The sequence below is a fragment of the Penicillium concentricum genome, assembly GCF_028827145.1.
Source record: "Penicillium concentricum strain IBT 3081 chromosome Unknown utg000001l_segment0_segment0, whole genome shotgun sequence".
In the NCBI taxonomy this organism is placed as follows: domain Eukaryota; kingdom Fungi; phylum Ascomycota; class Eurotiomycetes; order Eurotiales; family Aspergillaceae; genus Penicillium; species Penicillium concentricum.
This window is the reverse complement of record NW_026622754.1, coordinates 3,139,263-3,158,946: the sequence shown is the minus strand read 5'-3', so window position 1 is coordinate 3,158,946 and position 19,684 is coordinate 3,139,263. Positions and strand designations below refer to the sequence as shown.

General features: G+C 47.3%; 8 protein-coding genes across 8 annotated transcripts; 4 read left to right on the top strand and 4 right to left on the bottom strand.

Annotated features, from left to right (window-relative positions):
• Positions 1 to 355: 355 nt before the first annotated feature.
• Positions 356 to 1,666, bottom strand: N7517_001192 (Peptidase M35 deuterolysin; the record flags this gene model as incomplete). The annotated part of the gene is made up of 2 exons (XM_056718922.1): positions 356 to 698; positions 972 to 1,666. 2 exons carry the CDS (start codon positions 1,664 to 1,666, stop codon positions 356 to 358), a joined length of 1,038 nt encoding a protein of 345 aa, XP_056583057.1.
• Positions 1,667 to 3,680: 2,014 nt separating this feature from the next.
• Positions 3,681 to 4,913, top strand: N7517_001191 (uncharacterized protein; the record flags this gene model as incomplete). Its single annotated transcript, XM_056718921.1, has 1 exon — positions 3,681 to 4,913. One exon carries the CDS (start codon positions 3,681 to 3,683, stop codon positions 4,911 to 4,913), a length of 1,233 nt encoding a protein of 410 aa, XP_056583056.1.
• A 973-nt stretch (positions 4,914 to 5,886) lies between these two features.
• Positions 5,887 to 6,228, bottom strand: N7517_001190 (uncharacterized protein; the record flags this gene model as incomplete). Its single annotated transcript, XM_056718920.1, has 1 exon — positions 5,887 to 6,228. One exon carries the CDS (start codon positions 6,226 to 6,228, stop codon positions 5,887 to 5,889), a length of 342 nt encoding a protein of 113 aa, XP_056583055.1.
• A 147-nt stretch (positions 6,229 to 6,375) lies between these two features.
• N7517_001189 (uncharacterized protein) lies at positions 6,376 to 6,633 on the top strand (the record flags this gene model as incomplete). Its single annotated transcript, XM_056718919.1, has 2 exons — positions 6,376 to 6,600; positions 6,622 to 6,633. The coding sequence occupies 2 exons, from the start codon at positions 6,376 to 6,378 to the stop codon at positions 6,631 to 6,633; spliced, it is 237 nt and encodes a 78-aa protein (XP_056583054.1).
• Positions 6,634 to 9,662: 3,029 nt separating this feature from the next.
• On the bottom strand, positions 9,663 to 9,922 carry N7517_001188 (uncharacterized protein; the record flags this gene model as incomplete). The annotated part of the gene is made up of 2 exons (XM_056718918.1): positions 9,663 to 9,845; positions 9,902 to 9,922. The coding sequence occupies 2 exons, from the start codon at positions 9,920 to 9,922 to the stop codon at positions 9,663 to 9,665; spliced, it is 204 nt and encodes a 67-aa protein (XP_056583053.1).
• A 1,183-nt stretch (positions 9,923 to 11,105) lies between these two features.
• N7517_001187 (putative MFS maltose transporter) lies at positions 11,106 to 12,922 on the top strand (the record flags this gene model as incomplete). Its single annotated transcript, XM_056718917.1, has 5 exons — positions 11,106 to 11,297; positions 11,369 to 11,629; positions 11,680 to 11,928; positions 11,977 to 12,283; positions 12,342 to 12,922. The coding sequence occupies 5 exons, from the start codon at positions 11,106 to 11,108 to the stop codon at positions 12,920 to 12,922; spliced, it is 1,590 nt and encodes a 529-aa protein (XP_056583052.1).
• Positions 12,923 to 13,890: 968 nt separating this feature from the next.
• N7517_001186 (phosphate-sensing transcription factor PHO4) lies at positions 13,891 to 16,025 on the bottom strand (the record flags this gene model as incomplete). The annotated part of the gene is made up of 3 exons (XM_056718916.1): positions 13,891 to 14,393; positions 14,447 to 15,482; positions 15,531 to 16,025. 3 exons carry the CDS (start codon positions 16,023 to 16,025, stop codon positions 13,891 to 13,893), a joined length of 2,034 nt encoding a protein of 677 aa, XP_056583051.1.
• A 666-nt stretch (positions 16,026 to 16,691) lies between these two features.
• N7517_001185 (uncharacterized protein) lies at positions 16,692 to 18,954 on the top strand (the record flags this gene model as incomplete). Its single annotated transcript, XM_056718915.1, has 4 exons — positions 16,692 to 17,358; positions 17,414 to 17,845; positions 17,916 to 18,374; positions 18,416 to 18,954. 4 exons carry the CDS (start codon positions 16,692 to 16,694, stop codon positions 18,952 to 18,954), a joined length of 2,097 nt encoding a protein of 698 aa, XP_056583050.1.
• Positions 18,955 to 19,684: the final 730 nt, after the last annotated feature.

Below are 19,684 nucleotides of genomic sequence, written 5' to 3'. Positions count from 1 at the left end.
CAACTTGATGAAGTCGAAAGAAGGCGCCTTGGTGACAATGCGTGTCTCCACCATCGTCTGCTCGCAGACTAACAAGTGTGTGTTCGCAGTGGAAATTCTTCCGAAGTACCTCTGGTTGGTCTTTCAGAAAGTGATCATTCTCTGCGTCAATTATCAGACACGGTGTCACATTGACTAATCCCCTCCAAAGTGTATCTGTTGACTGCACGACTCAGATCCGCAGCGGATTCCACGCTGAAGGTCCATTTGCCGTTATGCAGAGCCCACCGAATCCCGGTCGAAAAGGATTGTACGCAGTGAAATATCCAATTGTAAATCCAATCGTATTTTTGTTCAACCAACTTCTGAATGAAGGTTAGTTGGGAGGGAATGCAGAACCAAAATCGTACACGCCATCATCTAGGATGATAGCCTGGGCCCGATGATCTTGCATAGCTCCTCGTGCCACTAGGTATCCACCCATGCTCCACCCAAAGATGACTATCGCATTGACATCGATGTCCGTGCGAGTCAAAGCATAGTCGACAACAGGAGTGAGTACATTCTCCCAGTCGGGCCGGAAGTGCAGATGCTGTCGTCGGATAGCTGCACCTCGTCCGGGGCCATCGAAGGCGAGGAAGTTGTAGCCTCTTGCTAGGGCAGCCGCTCCAATTGCAAACCACTCTTCACTCAACTCCTGAAGAAAGGATAATGAGGACCTAGAATAGGAATATAATTGGCTTTCCGTTGCTCCTTTTCGCACCACTAAGCAACAAAGCGCTCTATATTTAGCAAAACCTATTGACAACGAACTAATTTGAGACAGCCAAAAAAAAAAAAAAAAAAAAAAAAAGAAATACTATGTAAGTCCCATAGGATCTGTCTAGCAGAATCAGACGATGATGTGTACAAATAGGTATCTATTTACTGTTGTTATTTTCGATCTCAGCGACCATCCAATCCGGGAGTTCAACGCCCTTACTCTCACCAACCTGGCACTCAAGATCGATGGCTGGATGATGCAGTCAGTTAACGAGTCGCATGTCATGATGGGCAGGGGAATAAAGCAAAACTCACCACCAGCGTAGAGGTTGTAGGTGTCGGCGTTCAGGACAGCTTGCTCCTTGGGAAGCTTGACGAGGGCGTTGTACTTGTACGCGAAGTCTTGGGTGGGCGGGCTGTAGACATCGCTTATGTGCGATAGTTCGTGGACCATGGCGAGGGCCTGATCAGTGCCGCCGCAGTCGTCGATCGCGGGCACAATCTTATACCAGTCCGGGCAGTTGAAGATCCTGTTGTTGCCAGAGACGTAAGCGAGGACACCACTGCCGCCACAGTCGCTCTGTGTTCTGCCATTGCCACAGTTGTAGGTCACCTTGCCGCTGCTGAGATTAGAGGCCTCGTTGGCGATGGCCTCGTAGCGGGCGGCGACCTCCTGGCGAGATGCGGTGTCGGTAGTGCGGAAGTACTCTTCGAAGATACTAGCGTCGCCGTTGATAGCGGCGTCAGCGGCGGCCTTGGCGAGCGAGGCGGCGCGTTGAACGGCGGCTTCGACTACGGCCTGTTGACTGGTAGTGCAGGATTCGAGCTTGAGGCCAGTCTCGCGGCGGCTCATAGGGGTGATTCCATTGGAATAGACAGGGGTCAGCAGCGCAGCTGCGGTCAACAGGGCAAAAGTAAACTGCATTGTAAAGAGCGAATATGGTATCGTGTAAAGAGTGACTGAGAAAATGACAAATGGACCTACTGAGTAGAGAGAAAGAGGCTACCAAGGTATTTATACGCCTTCGAACTGCGCTCACCCCTGGAACAGATACATTATCCATTAGAGCTTGGAGTTGATTAGCTCATCTTCTTTCATTCCATCGCCAAGCCTTGTCGTAGTTCGGAATAGATGAAATTAAATGAATCTGTGGGGTAACTAAATCTAAACTTAATCTAAATGAATCCATCCTACAGGCGAGGCAATATATAGCCCCTAATGCAGTGGCCGATCGGCATAGTACTTGCAGACACGTAAGGCATAACATGGTTTTAACACCCTGTTTCCGAATACGCGACCTTAGCATTTCACAGGAAGAGTTTTTCCCCACAGATCTCAGCCGATATCCAACAACACGAATACACATTAGTCATGGCGTACAACATAATAGAGGTATCGAGACTGAACTAGCGGCCCACCGGGCAGCGAGATCCAGGGACGCAAAAGATTTTGATTCCGCTATAATTAAGCGCCAGCCTCTTACGTCGACTGAAAGCCCATTTGAAGTGGAGACATTTTCGGCGTTCGCCAAGAGATTCAGGGGCACTCTTGGCAATGGACCCCTAGTGTCATCGGCAATACAACGATGTATCGCAACCTCCTCGGCCCTAAATATATGTGAAACGTTAAATGTGATACTGGTGTATGCTCCCAAATTGTTCAAGCTTCGTTTCCGGTATAAGTCTTGCCATTCCGGGGAAGTTAGCGCGTGAGTCTCGGCTAGGTGAAACTCACCTAGAGACTCATCGTCAGGGTTCCTCACAGACAATACTGTTGATACAGGCCTTGGCATAAGACCGTTTCAAGAGGCAGCCGACGGAGAAGCCTGAGGGAGATCAACGAGAAATATACCGGAGACAAGAACAACATGAAATTACAGCAATGCGATGGTTCAGCGCAATGGTCAACATGATATAAAATGGCGGTGAAACTGTGACCGCCCTCATATTCTTGCAATTGCTGCCTCACAAAACTAAGTCCACTGGGATGTTTTCAGGTGTAGCTAACGTCTACTTCATTCAAGGTGAAAAATAACATTTCTCGATAGCTTACATGACTTCAACGCCAATGAATCTTTCGGTATACCCATTCTATAAATACACGTTCAAATTTCAAAATCTCGAAATGTATCACCCTACTCACCTCCTATATAAACCGTCTAGATCCGAAACGAAGTTACATCTTTAATTTGGTCGGATGGATGTACGCACTTTTTGGCGAATTTCCTTCAGGATGATTAAGATTGTATCCGTAGTCTCGCAACATCTTGCCTATAGTTCGATCGATCGGATAGCTTCGAGCACTAATACGTCAAAGTCCGGGACAACTAGTTCTAAAGATAGCGAACATTTAGCCATCGAGAGGGAGAAAATTGCAGCCGGGGGTCTAAATGCATGCATTCTGTAAGTAAATTTCGGGCAAAAAGAAAAAAAGAAAAGAAAAAAAAAGGAAAGGAGCGTATGTCATGTTACCGAGACTAGTCACCAATCGATGTGAAGACACATTAAGGATTTTTTCAGACACAAAAAATACAAAATTTAAAAACATACAACAGTAAGGATTCGCTGGTGGTCACCCACCCAACTACTAACTCACCGGCGTGTGGCTTAAGTACGGCTGAGCGGACGGGAAGCCCTGTTTTCCACACCCTATGGTCGTATGTGCTTGCTATACCACTGCATAGGATTATAGAGTCTATTTAGAATCATTTGATATATGGTGAGCGCCCTGTTTGGGGGGTGCGTAATGGATAGGATGAGGATCGCCCTCCACCGCACTGACCTCTCAGCTGAGTGGAATAATATTGGGCCGTATACCTCCCCAGGGCGCATTCCGGGCTAAATGGGATGTCTCAATGACCAGTTACTTGGTGCCTTGAGCTCTTTCTGGTATTAAAACAAACCGATGTCCTCTCTATTAAAGAATCAAATACATCAAAATGGGTCGACCATCCAACTCTGACGTTCCTCTCGAGCCCATCAACCATGGCGAGCAACCTCAACTGTACAACCTGATCGACTCCACCCCAGTCGAAGACTCGATCCCAGGCGGCTGGGAATGTACTCGGCAGGACAAAACTGGCATCCGAACGCTATATCCATCGTTCTCTAACAACCCACGTGCTCTCTATAGCCTCCTTTCCACTCAACATAAACTGCCGCCGCGGCAGTATGTTGAAATCAAAGGGCTGAAGGACAAAGGCAACGATTCTAACGAGAAGGAAATAGATTTCAATTTCAAGCTCGACTTGACATCCACATTGCTACGCCTTGGTGAGGATGATAGTGAGTGGCACGAACTGCACATTGTTCGCGATGGGGACGGCAAAAAGGCTTTTCGTGGTGGGCCTATTCCATCTCTTGAATGGGAGCAGCCTCTAGGCCAAGGAAATCGTTATCAAGCTATAGATTTAGAGGGAAACGAAGATTTGGAAGATCAAACCCTCCTGGGCGCGGAGATTGACGGCTCAAATGAAGGGACTCCTAGCCTGATGACCTGGTGCGAAAGATTCTGTCACGATCCTGCTAGAGTCAAATCATTTACCTTCACCCGAGAGCTTGAAGGACTCGACACCGAACCTCTACGTTCTGAGCTGAAGTCGTACCTCCGCTCAATCAATTACCGCGGCCACATTCAAATCACAGCCTCCACGCGGAATACCTTCGTTACTGTCTATTCTCCACATTGGATAAATAGATTGCGCAATAACTCCTTCCTCTGGTGGTTTTGCGTCCTCACACAATTATGGATTATCACACTGATCGTGATCACCTTCCTTGAGCGACGCTACCGGGTTGTTCACTCGACTTGGAGGTCCTCTCGCGAGGTCAAAGATACACTTGCACCGTCCGGTGTAAAGAAGATTTATGCCCATGGACGCGATGAGACTAAGCTGGCAGATTTTTGGGCACCCGCCGTCATGCAGGCAGCTTATGACCAGCGAGATGAGGGTGAAGTATTGACAGAGGGAAGCATACAGCATCTCCAGCAGCGAGCACAGGAGCGCATGGAGAATCTTGCCTCATTTCTACCCGAACGCAATGTGACAGGTGACTCTACGGCTGAGAGCGAGCAGCCCGCCAGTCGTGGACTTATAAAGCTGGGTGTGGGACCTCAAGGGTACACCTTCCACGCAGGATGGGGTGGAAATAGAAATCCTACCAGCTCATAGCCGAGGTTAGATATCAATTTTCCAGGGCAACTACAGCATGTACTCGTGCACTCTTTAAATCAACCACACACTATACAACCATAGTAAATTTTAAGATTTTAATTGGGGTAGTACTGACGCCACCTTGGACTCTCGAGAGATAAAACGTTGTACTGAACAATAGAGGAAAAATGAGGATTATTGAACAATATGGGAGGTTGGGAAAGTGAACGTGATATGAATTATATTTGATCGGACACCTTGGAGGTATCCTTAGTTTATTAAATTGCAGTGCATGGACATCAAGCCGAATATCGAGATCTCAATAGTAGATTGTTTAAAACACAAATTGGTATTATTTAAACTAATGGGGAGAGAGGAGGGATGAGAATAATATATATGATGTTTTATAGAAATGTGCATTTTTGCCGTACTCTCTAGTGGACAAAAAATTGTTCAAAAAAGACTACTAAGGCTACAATGATCTTTCGCATTTACCGGGTCCATCCACAGAATGTGTAGACTTCAACCTTTTCTTGGGAGGTTGTAGCTATTTCTTTTGGTGCTTTTCTATTTTCTCAGTTCAAAGTGTCAAGGCTCAAGTATCCGGATGAACTACCCCACGTCTATGTTTGAAGTACGAGATGTGGTGATATTGGTTGGCGCGAGACCGAGCAGCTGCTCTTTAAAGGTAAGATTTCCATATTGCTCACTAGCATGACTTGAGGCCGCCCAGCATCGTATATGGGTAACATATTGAGATGGTTCATCATCACATGGGGTTGCCTGCGCTTTCTCGAGATATGGAACTCCCAGACTTGAAAGCTCAGACTCGTAACCTGTCGCCGGGGCTGGGAAAGACAGTTGATTATCACTAATGTACTAAAGCATGATGGTCTTGACAAAGAAGGCTGGCGTACGATCCAAGGCATTCTTCATGCCTGTTTGGTTGTATAAAACGTACAAACCAAAGCGATCGCGGCTACAAACCACGTTACCTGAATTCACGCATGAATCCGAGCTCATTTGTGCGGACTACGTCGATTATCGCGATGCTGGCCTCCATGCCTTGGAATGAGTCGATCTTATGTATACTGATATTCAACCAGTCCTCGCTTCCTGATGCATCATGCTCAATACAGCGGGCCGCGACTGCTACGTAGACTGTGTACTGCGCCTCGTACCCTGCAATGATGGCGATTTTGCCAGGCTCCACAATATTCTCTGCAAGAAGTCGACGGACGAGATTCCTACCGGTGACGACATGGGCATAGTTGAGAATCGAAGTGGAATATCTGCAGATCCTCGGTGAAAGCGACAATCCCGTCTTTTTCATTGGCAATGTCTGCAGTAATCCCAAAGGGAATCGGGTTGGTATTCTGATCCTGTATATGTTTCAAATGTTAGCCGACTGTTTCCATATAAGACAATCGAGAGCCAAGGGGTATAAGCGTGCCTCATTTGGGGCAATAATGAGCCAACAATGGATACCCTTGATCTGACCAGCTGGAATATGGAACCTGACATTCGCAGGATGGTCGAAGTGCTGGTCATTGTCATCAGTTCATCTTATGGTGATGCGGATATCGATTTGTGGCCTCTGCAGATCTATGATCAAGACGAAGTCAAGATAGATATATCGGGCAATACCAGTCCACACGCCCAGTTACCGACTCTGAGCGTCGAAGAGCACACATTGAAAGCAACGGTAAGCCCCTGTTGTTCTCAGGCAGACCACTAGTCTCGACTTCAGCGTCTGTGGGGTTCCTGTTTTTACGATGCGATGCTTTCGTTTGCCCTCCATAACGTAGGATGTCAACGATTGAAAGGAGGGATAGAACTTGACTGGCAGCACTTGTAAGAAACATCAAATTGTAGAGAAAATTGATATATGGGGGATCAAACAAACCTTGGGGCGAGTCAAAAGAGGTAGAATCAGAAGAACAGCCCGTTGAGAGGAATTGGTACACTGCGACTTATCAGACACGTCAAAGGGAAAGGAAAATGTGATATATGAGGGAGCTCACGAACCTTTGCGTGAAGTGAGATGAAACAGAAAAATGGTTCGGCGTGTATTCAAGAAAGGTGAAGACCACACGAACCTCGGCGTTTGTTGGAGGGAAATAAAAGGATAAGAGAGGTTGAAGAGAGACAAAGGATTGGGGTGTAAATATCTCCGAGTATGGCCAAGTGATACTTCATGCGGCAATACGGGAGCTTGATGATCGGCTAGAAGTTTGCTACCTTCTGGACTATGATCTTCCACTTAATGATATTATGTATTAAAACTGCGGCAATAAATATTTTTTTCATATGCACAGTGAGTAGCATAAGTGCGCCCCTTCATTATAGTTCTACAAAAGGATTATTAGATTATGTCAAGCTCTTGGTCCAACAGGGCGCGTCGCCCTGATCAGAGATCCTCTGGGTAGGATTACAACTGACTGGGCCAGATAGTACGGTCACATAGCTAGATATGAATTCCTTCGGTACCTACTCAGTAACATATGCCCATATATGGTGCTTAGCACCTAGTTGCTTGGATTCTAACGAACTCTCCTATCCTTTGGAGTACATTTTAAATGAGACTCGGAAACTCCCACCTCTAGGGTCACCGTAGGCTTATCGGGAAAGCCTTAAGGGACTGGAAGAGGTCCCTAGCCTTGATCTCCTTCTTTACCACGGCCCTCTTCCCTGATTGTGGCCCCGGCGTAAAAGCGAACGCAGGCTGCAAGACCTATCTAGGTAATAACGCGGGTTAGCGCCAGTTTGCCAAACTGACCGATGTCAGAGTGGATTACTATGACCATTGTAACAAGTAGAAGGTTTACTGCGAGACAGCATAGGGGAATCAAGGATATCGGATTAGATTGAACGGCTAGGGATGTAAAAGAGGAGGCAATCACTGGGAAGCTCGCCGCCTGGAATATTGTCTATTCGATCAAGTGGGTCGCTCGGCTGGTGGATAGAAATGAAGTTGGGTGATTCGCTTTTTAGGAAGGAACGTGTGACTCGACGTGAATAGGTCTGCTGTTTATTCCCCCTTTGGATGTTACGAGACAACAGGGAATCGTCCTTAATTCCCGGATAGTCGGCTTTCTCCATGAGCAGTCAGTTGCTGGGGTTGAGCAATCACATACTTTTCAAGCCGGCGGAGATCTATATCCATGATCATGCAGAATTGCGTTCCTCCTTCATATTTATACCTTGGTATATTCGAAGGGGGGTCTTGTAAGAAACTGTCCCTATGAAGTAGTTCACATGAACTGGAAAACATCGTAGTAAGTTCCACGGGTATCGGGCCGTAGACATATAATAGAAATGATGATAGTCTTGAGGTGGCTGAAATACGGTCAAAGAGATATGAAACTAATGTATTATTGATTATCTAATAAATCAGGCAGTAAGGAAGCTTAGCAGTGACGTTATTTTCGTAGAAAAGTGTAATTGACTGTTAACCTTGGGACGTAACCGGAAAGGGAGCGTATGGAAGCGTGACTAATGGGCGGGTTAGGTCGGACTCGACCCATAGGGCTAGATTAGTGAATCGCAAAGCCCACGGGCCCGGACCCCAGGCCCATAGCCCAACCCACAGCCCATTCGTGGGGGCCGATAAGGCCTCCATTATAGCCTATTTAGGGGGTTTAACTAGCACCTTGTAATCGCTGGCATTCTGACCCTTCTACTAAGTTTAAAGAGTTCAAATTCTTAAATTCAGAGTTTATATTTGAAATCACTATATAAATAATCATACTAATTTTGAATAAAATCCAACGAGTGGAGGTCGAAAAAATGTCAATATATATTTTAGATCTATACGAAAGTACTACCACGCACGGCGAAGTACAAAAACATGAGATGCTAAACTAGAAGGGTGAAAGCAAAACCCACTTAGGTCATGTAGCGATATGGTGTAATGGTAGGCGCCTCCTTCCTGACTAAGTATGGCGTGAACACTGGCGCCATGCTCAGTCGGCCAAAATATCGATGTGGAAACACCACAGTTTTTGATACTTGACTACGCCAAATCGTGACCATTCCATTACACGATATCGGACCGTTATGAAGAGCTGTTCTATTAGCCTTATCCTTTCTGGCTTAGCGTTCTTTATCCATTTGCCTCATCTACCTGTCTTATTGGGAAATAATATCAGTATAGAAAAAAAGATCTCATGTTATATTTTAGTTTATTAAACTCCATATATGATCCATATACGGAGTATATGTGGAGTCAAAAAAAGTGGACCTGCGCGGGATTGAACCACGAATCTCCGAGGAACGGCATGGAAACTCCCCGGAGGGATGTTTACATAAGCTCGGCGCCTTCACCATTGGGCCACAGGTCCCTGGTTGCAAACCCGTCAACGGCTTCTTGCATCATACGTTTCATGTCAGATACACTATCTCCTCTAACCCTCAAGCTTGTATCAGCTTTAGGGATGGTACAGCTAGGGATACCGTCTCTGATCAAACTGCAGTCTGATGGACAATGCGAAAGATGTGGACCAGACATTGAGAAATTATTTTAAAGAAAAAAAGAAATCTAGATTTCGTTGAGTGGATCACGTGTGGGGCTCGAGCCCTACCCTACTTGCGGCAAAACATGGAGCACCTTCCACAAGGTATCACTGTTGAAGGAGATACGACCAGCTACAATTCCCTCTCTGTAGCTCTTAACGATCTCTACGACTATTTCAAATATTCTATCAATCCATTGCTGACAACGAGAACTGGAATCCACAACCGGGAACGATATTTCCAATGGCCTCTTTAGCTGGTATATTCCGAGTTGACCACGACCTCTTCATCCTGGAGACGTTCAATCACCATGCGCATCAAATCTGCATCGCAGTGGCGATCGCCATCGGAAAGCTTGACCGTGATCCACCGCAGCCCCAGGCCTGATCCATAGGCCATAAGGCATGGTGTGAGATGGTTATGTGACTCGACGGCCTGGATGAGGACGAGTGTTTATATACCCCGGTTTGAAAAGAACTATTCTCAAGTACTCTGCCTTTCGAGCCTCTCATTGTGATGGTTTCTTTCTTCCAGCATTTCGGTGATTATTTACAGCGCAAAGTATCGAATCAACAAAGAGAATGGTATTGGAGCCGTAGCAAATCAAACCCCAGAGGTAGCTATTGTTCTCGATGATATAAATAGCAACAAAGCTATGCCGACCCTTGCCGTCTTCTAGAACCCAACGTGGATATTCCATTTCATTCCCGCTGCTATTGACATGCTGCATAGCGACAGGCCGGAGAATGGATGGCTAGGAAAGGGACGCGACAGTTGTGGAATCTTTCTGAGTATCCCACTGATATTTTCATTAGGGCCTAATTTTATTATTATATGAAAATATAACTATAATCATAGGCCGAAAATATGCCATTATCATGGATGTGGTATATTCCTTCGAGTCTGGGGCTGAAAGGGTCATGTCCGACCTCGATATGTAGATCTTTGATCTCCGAAAACGCAACCATCACCCCACAGAATATGTACAACCAAAAAAAAGATCAGGTGAGACGCTCAGACCGGGATGTTTGAGATTTCCATGCAACCATATGCAGTCATTTAACCGATCAGACTGTGGCGTCCACGTTAGTCTTTAAGCAGAATAGTTGAGACACGCTTTACATTCTTTGCCATGTCGCATCCCGTGTATTTTTTTTTCTCTTTCTACCCTCTCGTCCGGGGCCCCGCATCTAAATTTTATGGGGAATCCCCAGAGTCACATCAGGGTCAAATAACTTCGTATATGACCAGTTGCCCAGAATGCAATCTAAATACCCCGGCTTCATCTCCCCAAGCGGGTTACCCGCAAACGCCACAATCCTTTTGGTCAGCCGATTCGCAGCTACAACGCCGGTGGCTAACCTTTTCTGGACCTAACTAAGCTTCCAACGCATTAGGCTCGGCCCCTGGCCCAGTCCGGGTAAATTCTCTACTGTAACCGTCGTGCTCGTGGGAAACAGGAAAAACCCCGGCGGGACAGGGTTACACCCCCCTGCTTGTCTATCCGACCGCTACTGTCCTTGTTTGGATAGCTCTCGGATGGCAGAATTAATCCACGTATCACGCGCATACTGTACCCTTGAGACGCGTAGATGGGGTCAAAGAATATAAGACCCCCCAGCCCGTCCTTAAATTATTTTTTTTCTCCGAGCTTTGATTCTCACTCCATTCTTGACCTGGACATAATTTTCGAAAATGTCAGGCGATACAAAAGATGATTTGCAAGGTGAGAAGGCCGGTATTGAACAATCCGAGGTGTTGGTCAATTCGGATCTCATGAACGATGCCTTCGATGGCGAGAACCGCGAACATGGAATGAGTACATGGACGGCCATTAAAAGTCACCCTTGGGCTTGCTTATGGGCATTCACCATGTGTTTCACTATTGTACGTCTTTTTTTGATATCCCTTCGCATTCCGGTTGCTCCCCCGGGATCTCAAGATCTAACATAAAACAGGTCATGGAATCCTTTGACATGTTCCTGAATGGTAACTTTGTCGCACTTCCCGCTTTTCAACGGGAGTATGGTGTCCAAATCGACGGACACGACGGTCACATTATTCCAACCAAATGGCAGAGTTCTCTCTTCCAGGCCGGTCAATGTGGCGCTTTCGTCGGTGTTTTCTTGGCCGGCCCTGTCACCAACAGATACGGCTACCGGTTGACAACTATCTTTGCTCTGATTCTTATGAATCTGACAATTTTTGTTTCCTTCTTTGTAAGCTATGACCTCCCCAAATGTTGAGCTTGTTCTCTAACTCCACTTAGGCCAACTCACTCACCCTCCTTGTGGTCGGCCAAGCCTTAGAAGGTGTCCCTTGGGGATTCTTCATTGCAAACTCTCCCGCTTATGCTAGTGAGATTGTTCCTCTCTCCCTGAGAGGTGCCTGTACGGCTACCCTGCAAATGAGTTGGTCTATTGGTTCAATCATTGTCGCTGGCGCAACATACGGCTTCAACAAGCGTTCCGATGAGTGGGCTTGGCGTATCCCTCTTGCCTTGCAGTGGATTTTCCCTGTAAGTCCTCTTTGAAAATATTCTATTATAGACGCTGACTTCCTCTAGACTCCCCTCTTGATTCTCCTCTTCTTCGCCCCCGAATCCCCTTGGTGGCTGATTCGCCGCGGACGCAAAGATGAGGCCCTTCGTTCCATCAAACGTCTTGGTAGCGAATCCGACGAGCAAGCTCAACAGTCACTTGCCATGATTGAGCGAACCGTTGAGATCGAAGCTCAAATGGGCGGTTCCCCTACTCTCCTCGACCTTCTCAAGGGAACCGATTTAAGACGAACAATCATCACCTGCTTGATCTACGCATCCCAGAACTTTGCCGGTAACTTGATTGCCAACCAGGCAACTTACTTCTTCGAACGTGAGTAGCTTCTTTAACTAAATTTCATGTCGCAATGGATAACTGACTCCCCACTTAGAGGCCGGCATGGGATCCGACCGTTCATTCCAGCTCAATCTGATCAACTCATGTCTTCAATTGGTTGCCAACATAATCTCTCTACCTCTGGCCTCCTCATTCGGTCGCCGAACTATCTACCTCTGGGGGACAGTCACCAACGTCATTCTGCTCATGCTCCTCGGTGTCTGCGCCTCTATCAGCCAAAACCATGCGACCAACTACGCCCAGGCCGTTCTGGGAATTATAATCTCCTTCGTCTTTGCCGGTTCTCTCGGACCCATCTCATACACCATCATTGCCGAGACCTCCTCCGTCCGTCTTCGCGCTTTGAGTACCGGTGTCGGTCGTGCCGCCTACTATGTCGCCGAGATCCCCATGATCTACCTTGCCTCGCAGATGCTCAACCCTACCGGATGGAATCTGGCTGGAAAGTGTGGTTACGTCTGGGGAGGTACTGCCTGTGTCTGCTTCGTGTCGGCCTACTTCTTCCTTCCTGAGCTCAAGGGCCGGTCTTACCGTGAAAGCGATATCTTGTTTAATCGCAAGATTCCTGCTCGCAAGTTCAAGACGACGGTTATTGATGTCAGGGATAACGAGTAAGGCATGACGATATGAACGAGATATGCTCTGTGAACTTCTGTAGCGTGATAACTCAGAAGAAATGTTTTTTTGGAGACCATTCAAGTCCTCGAGTACACATTGCAAGCTTTCTATTGAGTACATTTGTGTAAACGATACTTTCGCTGCTATACATATTCCGTTATTACGGAGGATAATAGCAAGTCTACCCTAGGAAGACTTGATGATTTGAAATATATACGCACTTAATGTTGAACAGAGGAAATAGGCAACATAATTTGGTTACTTGATTCAGCTTTAAAGTCTCGTAATCACTCCAAGACCATATCTTTGATGTTTTTTGAAAACCGCGAGCTAGACCCTAGTATTTCCCAAGTTTACAGTAATGCGCTTCTACTTTTGAGCTAGATTCTTGATCGATTTAGCGGAAACCTAGCGGCTAGGTAAAAAAGTACGCGTAAGCGAAGTCTTCCTAAGGTGATACCTATAGCGTAGAACATTAATTAGGTTAGAGTAGGTTCCATTGCGTATTTGCTATATATAAAGTAGCTAATATATTTAGTGTGAACGGTCACATTAATATACATGAGAGACAATATAGAGGGATACAGCGCAGGGTTACACGTAGATGGGGCTAGCGTGCTGTTCTTTAATTGAGGTAGCTGCCCAGGGGCCTAGCTCTTTTAAATACGAGAGCAATATACGATGCCCGAGGTCTAAGCACTATAATGAAAAAGAAATTCGATTTGGCAGAGGTTATCTGGTAGAAATAGCAAAAACAAAAATAAGCCACCCATAGTTCAAACACCAACGCTATCAAAAATCACATTAAAAAACATAAAGTATAGATCATGGATCCATAGTATAATTGCACGAAATCTCCACCCGCAAATAGGGAATATCATGTTTTTGGTCTTCCACCGTTCCATAGATTGCATAACTATGCAGGCAAGTAGAAGATCTGGTCATATTAAGGTAATACAGTCTGATCATGCCGAACTCTTTGTCTCCGAGTTGGTGACACCGTTTGAAATCTTCTCGGATTGAGCAGTGGAAGTGGATGTTGAGCTCTCCTTGGTGGGCTCGCCCGATAGCTTGGCCTCGGCGGCGGCCAACTTGGCAGTGGTCGTGTCCAAGGACATCTTCAGGGCTTTGATGTAATCAATGGCCATCTCCACAGCGGTGGCCTTGCTGATGGCTTGGTTGGCCTTTTCTTTTTCTTTTTCCTTCTCGTTGACCTTGCCACCGGATTCTGCGGCTTCCTTGGCGTTGCGGACATCGATGAACTCCTGCGGAATGAGCAGCTCAATCTCCTTGAGCGCATTGTTGATTCGGTTCCGGCGTCCCTGCTCTGCGAGTTTGTGATTCGTCCGCTTGGAGCTCAGATTCTCTGCCAAGGCCTCTGGATAGCTCACACCCGATGGCAGAGTGCCGTCGAGAATGTGTTGGTAGTTGGACTTTGATGCAAGGTAAAGCGCATCTTGTGACATGCCTGAAATATAGTTAGTATAACATCCATGGGATTCTATTCAGGTGAAGACTCACCCTCACTGCCTTTCATAAGTGGCTGGATGCTGGGACTAATCTTAGGTCGCAACTGTGGGCTGGCCTGAGTGGAACTCAGACTAGGTCGTTTCCGATTAGACGCAGTCCTGGAATCTGATTTCCGAGGGACCGGCCCACTGGGAGATGGCATTGCAGCTGTGCGTGGACTGGGAGCAAAAGAGGCACTAGAGGGCTTATCGTATGACGCTGACGAGGGATCCAAGAAAGGTGTCCCATTCGTGGAGATCGACGAAGTCCGTATAGCGGTATCGATGCGGTTGGGTCTCGGGCGCAGCTGCGAAGGAGCAGCCGCCTCCGGAAGAGATATATCCTCCATTATGTCATCTGGGAACTCAGGCTCTGCGAGTTGCGCTTGACCGCGGAACTGGCCTGAAGGGTCTTGCAAATGCTGATTCCGCTGGATGCGCATCAAAAGCGCAGGGGTGGCAGCAGTGCCAGGCGAAGAAGCTTGAACGTGGGGCGCAATTGCAGGAGACATCCGAGGAGGAGGAAGAGCGGGAGGGGGCATCAATGGTTCTGATAATGGCTCGGGGGATACCGAGTCCTGGCCAGAGCCCTCATTACTGCTGAGTCGGAGTGAGCGGATGTCCTGATTTTGCGGTTTTGTGGTGTTCAATTCCTGGGTAAGGCTGCTGTAGAACTCCTCCGAATTGGTGGTCAAAGTGCTGCGTTTGCGCTGCGCCCGAATGATGGGTGATTGCTTGACTTTCCGTGCGTTATTCAGCCGGGTAGTGGTCGTTGATTGCCGGTGACGAGTGTTGGGCTTCCGAATGATGCTAGGAGAAGGTGGAGCCGAGGTTCCGGGAAGGGGGTTCACCTCCGCAGTAGTGGGAACGAAGCCCATATCCGATACCTGTCTTGCATGGTACTGGTAACTGCTGGATTCGGCATTTTGGGCCTCCAGGGCGGGAGAGGTAAGAGGTGTAAAGTATTCACCAGGGATTGTGTATTCAGGAAGTCGGAATTGGTTCTCCAGGGGCGTCATAGCCGGTGAGATAAGAGGAGTATATAAGGCCTTATTCGTTAGCCAACGGATTCATCTAGGATTTGTGTCTCAACTAACCTGTTCCTCATTGATGCGTGAATATCCGTCATACATATCCGGGGTTTCGTCCGCGCGCTGGGGGTATCGGGCGGTATTGCCATGCATCTCAATACTGTTCGGGGTGGGAGGGATCATACTGTGGTTCTGCATGTAATGTTGATGCGTAGGGGGCTGCGACATGGGCGATGGCTGTGCGCAAAAGCCTGGCGTCATATGAGGAGTCGAGTAAGGCATTGGGTGGGTATGGTGCGTGTGCGATTGTGTGTTATCACTAAAATCCATGAGGCCCTCCATCTGGCCCGAGTACTGCACGGGATGCGATCGTAGGTGAGCCATATCCGAGTCCGGGCCGGTGGTGGTCGGTAGAGAATGGGAATGCTGCATATTCCCTGGTCCGTGCTCGATTTCGGGAAAAGGTATGTTGAATTCGAACAAGTTAGAGAACTCTTCTTCGGGCGCATTGATGAGAGTATTCTCATGTAGTTGTTCCGGCCACGACATGGCTGGTTCCATTTTTGCTTAAAAGATGTACTCAGTTGAGCCAATCAGGCCGATAGAGAAGTAGGATATGAAGAGTTGAAACATTCACACAAGAGGAGGTCGGAGAAAAGGAGAATCCGTTCGGGGAAATCAAAAAGAGCCCTGGAAAGAGATGAAGTGGAGTTCAAGGCGGAGACGGTACTCCGTGGTCGGCATCTTGCCACTGATAGACTTTGGGGTCTTATTTCTGCGCTAGATGCGCGTGTGCTTATAGTGCTTATAGCCGATGTAGAAAAAAAAGTACGAGCTTACTCGGAGTACTCCGTCTAATTCTCTTTTAAAATCCACAGTGGAGATCCGGAGAAAAGTGAGTAACTTCCGGAAATATGTATTGATACATATAATTAATAGATTCTATTATATCTAATATAAAGTAAGAAGTAACATTTAAAGTACTTATATATCTATAGGTATACTTGTCTTGATATAAGGAACTTGAGGAATATAAATCCATGCATGAATACCTCAGGCAGAAATCAAGAGGGGTACAAGGTTATCACCTCGTGATGCTTGATGACATGATCACAGGGTTACCTAGGTACTTCCCAGTGCTTGACTTTGTTGACTTTGTTGACTTTGTTAACCTCGTTAACTTCATTAACTTTCTTGACTTTGTGTATCTTGGGAAATGCCTACATAATGAGACCTATTCCAGATCTCTCATTCTCTCGCAAACCCTCCGACCATCCCTCATCCCCATCCCTTGATCCCCGCATTGATACCCCCGCGACCTTCTTCTTATCGCGCAGTCCACATGTCGCGGATCAGGATTCCAGTATATCCTTAGATAGCGGGGATGTCAAAGAGAATATGTATGGAGTACAAAGCCTGGCTTCTCTATCTCAATCAAGCACATCCTTGCCCCGCGAACACTCCGCAGACAGCCTGAAGCAGGCAACCGACGATTTAGAATCGCACCTCGCACAGCGCCGGTCAACATTGAAGCCGCTAAACTCAGGCACCAGGGAATCCTCTGAGCACCCATCTCCCATCCATGCAGTGTCTCGGCCCTTAACTCCGCTTACGTTGGGCATCCCTGATGACCCATCCTCGCTACCCAGCAGCCCCAAATCTATATCAAACCAGTCCATGCGGCCACTCGATGATATTTCTATCACGGATGAAATCAATAGTCAGGGTTTCGGATCCGGAGATGAGAACGAAATGCTCCACGGGTCTCCATTTTTGGCCCCAGGTGGGGCCTCCCAACTTATCATGCCAAGTATCAAAATGCCCAGCCGGCGCCCATTTACCGAGCGAGGAAAAGCCATGGGTCGATTCAAACTTCTTCTAGCTGGTTCTCCCGGTAGGTTTCAATTGTCTCAGAAAAGATTACACCAGCTGATTATCTCAAACATTAGGTTCTGGTAAGACCTCGTTGATCAAGTCTATTGTTCAGACATGCGACGATATCGTACATGTCGACACCATCCCACAGAACTCTTTAGGACGTCGCAGACCTTCCGGGCGATTTCGGGGGACGTTGACTGCCACTACGGAAATTTATGCTAGCACCAAACCTTATCCTTCATGGTGGTCTGATCTGGAAGATTCCCGCGTGCTCCAACGCCGGAGAAGCATCGGGGAAATTGTGCTGGAGCGGAATTTATGTTTTGTAGACACTGCAACAAATTTAAGCCAGACAGGCCAAACCGACGCTATCGGGCAGTATATGAGACAGCAATTCTTCCGTGCTACCAATGCGCTCAATGGGTCCAGTGTTGATTTCCAAAACCTACTAGCGGGGAATGGTGGATCCCAGGTGGATGCCATCTTATATTTGATTTCTAATGGTGGGTTATCTCTATTCTGTCTCCGAGGGAAACCTCCAAAACCAAATCCCCGATCGCTGACCTTCCATAGACACCCTCTCAACAGACGTGGAATGCATCCGCAAGCTCTGCGAGCTAAGCAATGTAATCCCAATAATATCCAAAGCAGACACCCTCACCCCAACTCAAATCACCCATTTAAAACTCTACTTCCACGAACAAGCTCGCGAGGCGGGAATCAAACCATTCCTATTCGGAGACCCGCCTAACGGTCTAAATGGGCTCGAATCCCAGCCCCCATATGCCGTCTCCTCCGAGAAAACAATCGACAATGAAACAATGGATGCAAGCACCCTAATGAGCCCAGACTATGTCCAGCCACTCGTACCCTCCGAACTAGACGCCCTAGTCAACAAAATGTTCGATCGCGATAATCTAGCCTGGATGCGCCATTCCGCCGCAAAGAAACTCCTCCAGCAGCGCACGGACTCATCGTCGCTCCCCCTTCAATGTCGCTACCCAGTGCGCAGTCGGGTCCTGCCGCAAGTGGGTCCGCATGTGCATCTAGCAGCTGGCAATCCGTCTCGGGAGCCTCCATCTCACCCGGCTCCCCACCCGGCTATGCCATGGCCCGCATTGCAGACTACACCCGACACGAAGAGCACATGGCGCAGGTCCGCCTTGCGCGGTGGGCGACAGACCTGCAGCGCAGCCTACAGAACGAGCGCGATCGATATACCTCGCTAGCTCGTGGCGAGCGCGCTGTGTGGCTCACCGAGCGGCTAGGCGAGTGTGTTGTCGATGGGTCATTGGTGCCTCTTTCGCAGACGCCTCCATTTTGTGGTTTGCATGGCCACGTCGGCGAGAAGGGCCCTAATGGGTTCCAGGTCATGCACTCACATACCGGTTCCGGAACGTATCGCTTCACGACTTTCACTCCGAATGACCCACTCGGAGTGGTTGGCTGGATTGATGAGCTCGGGCACCGGAGTTGGGTGCTTGTTCAGATTGTTGGGAGTGTAGGTGTTGTTGGTGGATTAGCGCTCTGGCTTGCGCGCACTTGGGGTTTGCCGACACGCAGTCTTTCGGATTTGCGAGTTGATTACTGGTGTGGTACTATGGAACGATAGGATGGGATCCGGTATGATAATGAGGGTATGAATACGGAGTATGTATGGGCTTTATGGAGTTATGGTTTTCTAGTTTGTTGTCTGGAGGGTTTCTATTGGACGGGTTTGCCTTTCTGCTCTTTCGTTCTTGACTTTTCGGATATCATTTTTCTCTCATCTTCGGCGTCTTAAAGTGTCTTCCGGCGTTGGGGCTATTCCTTTTTGCTGTTTCAGGTCACATAGTATAGTCGGATAGGGACAACATTGTATGAAATAAACTGAATTTTTATTATCAGATATGTATCCCGCATTTTCTCTTCGGCCATTCCCTGATACTGTAGCAATTAATGAAAAGTTATTGAATTTGGAATGTTGGTACATAATTACTATTTCACACATCACCATCTACTTTTTTTTAATTTTGAATTTGAGAAAGGAAAAAAACATGCTATTAACCTTTACGCTGGACTAGTTTTCATCCACTGTGTAGTTATACATGCATGTTCCCTTTATAAATCCATATTCTCAATCATCTTTCATCCAATTGGTAAGATGGCCGAGTTGGTCTAAGGCGCACGGTTCAGGTCAACCTGATCCCGATGGTATACAACTGTCTCCGTGTCTCGAAAGAGGCGTGGGTTCAAATCCCACTCTTATCATGTATTTTTGCAATTTTTTTAATTGCTTCCTCCTATCTCTTTCTTATTATAATGATTGGTGGTGGTTTCTTTTTGTTGGTTCACCTTGGTAC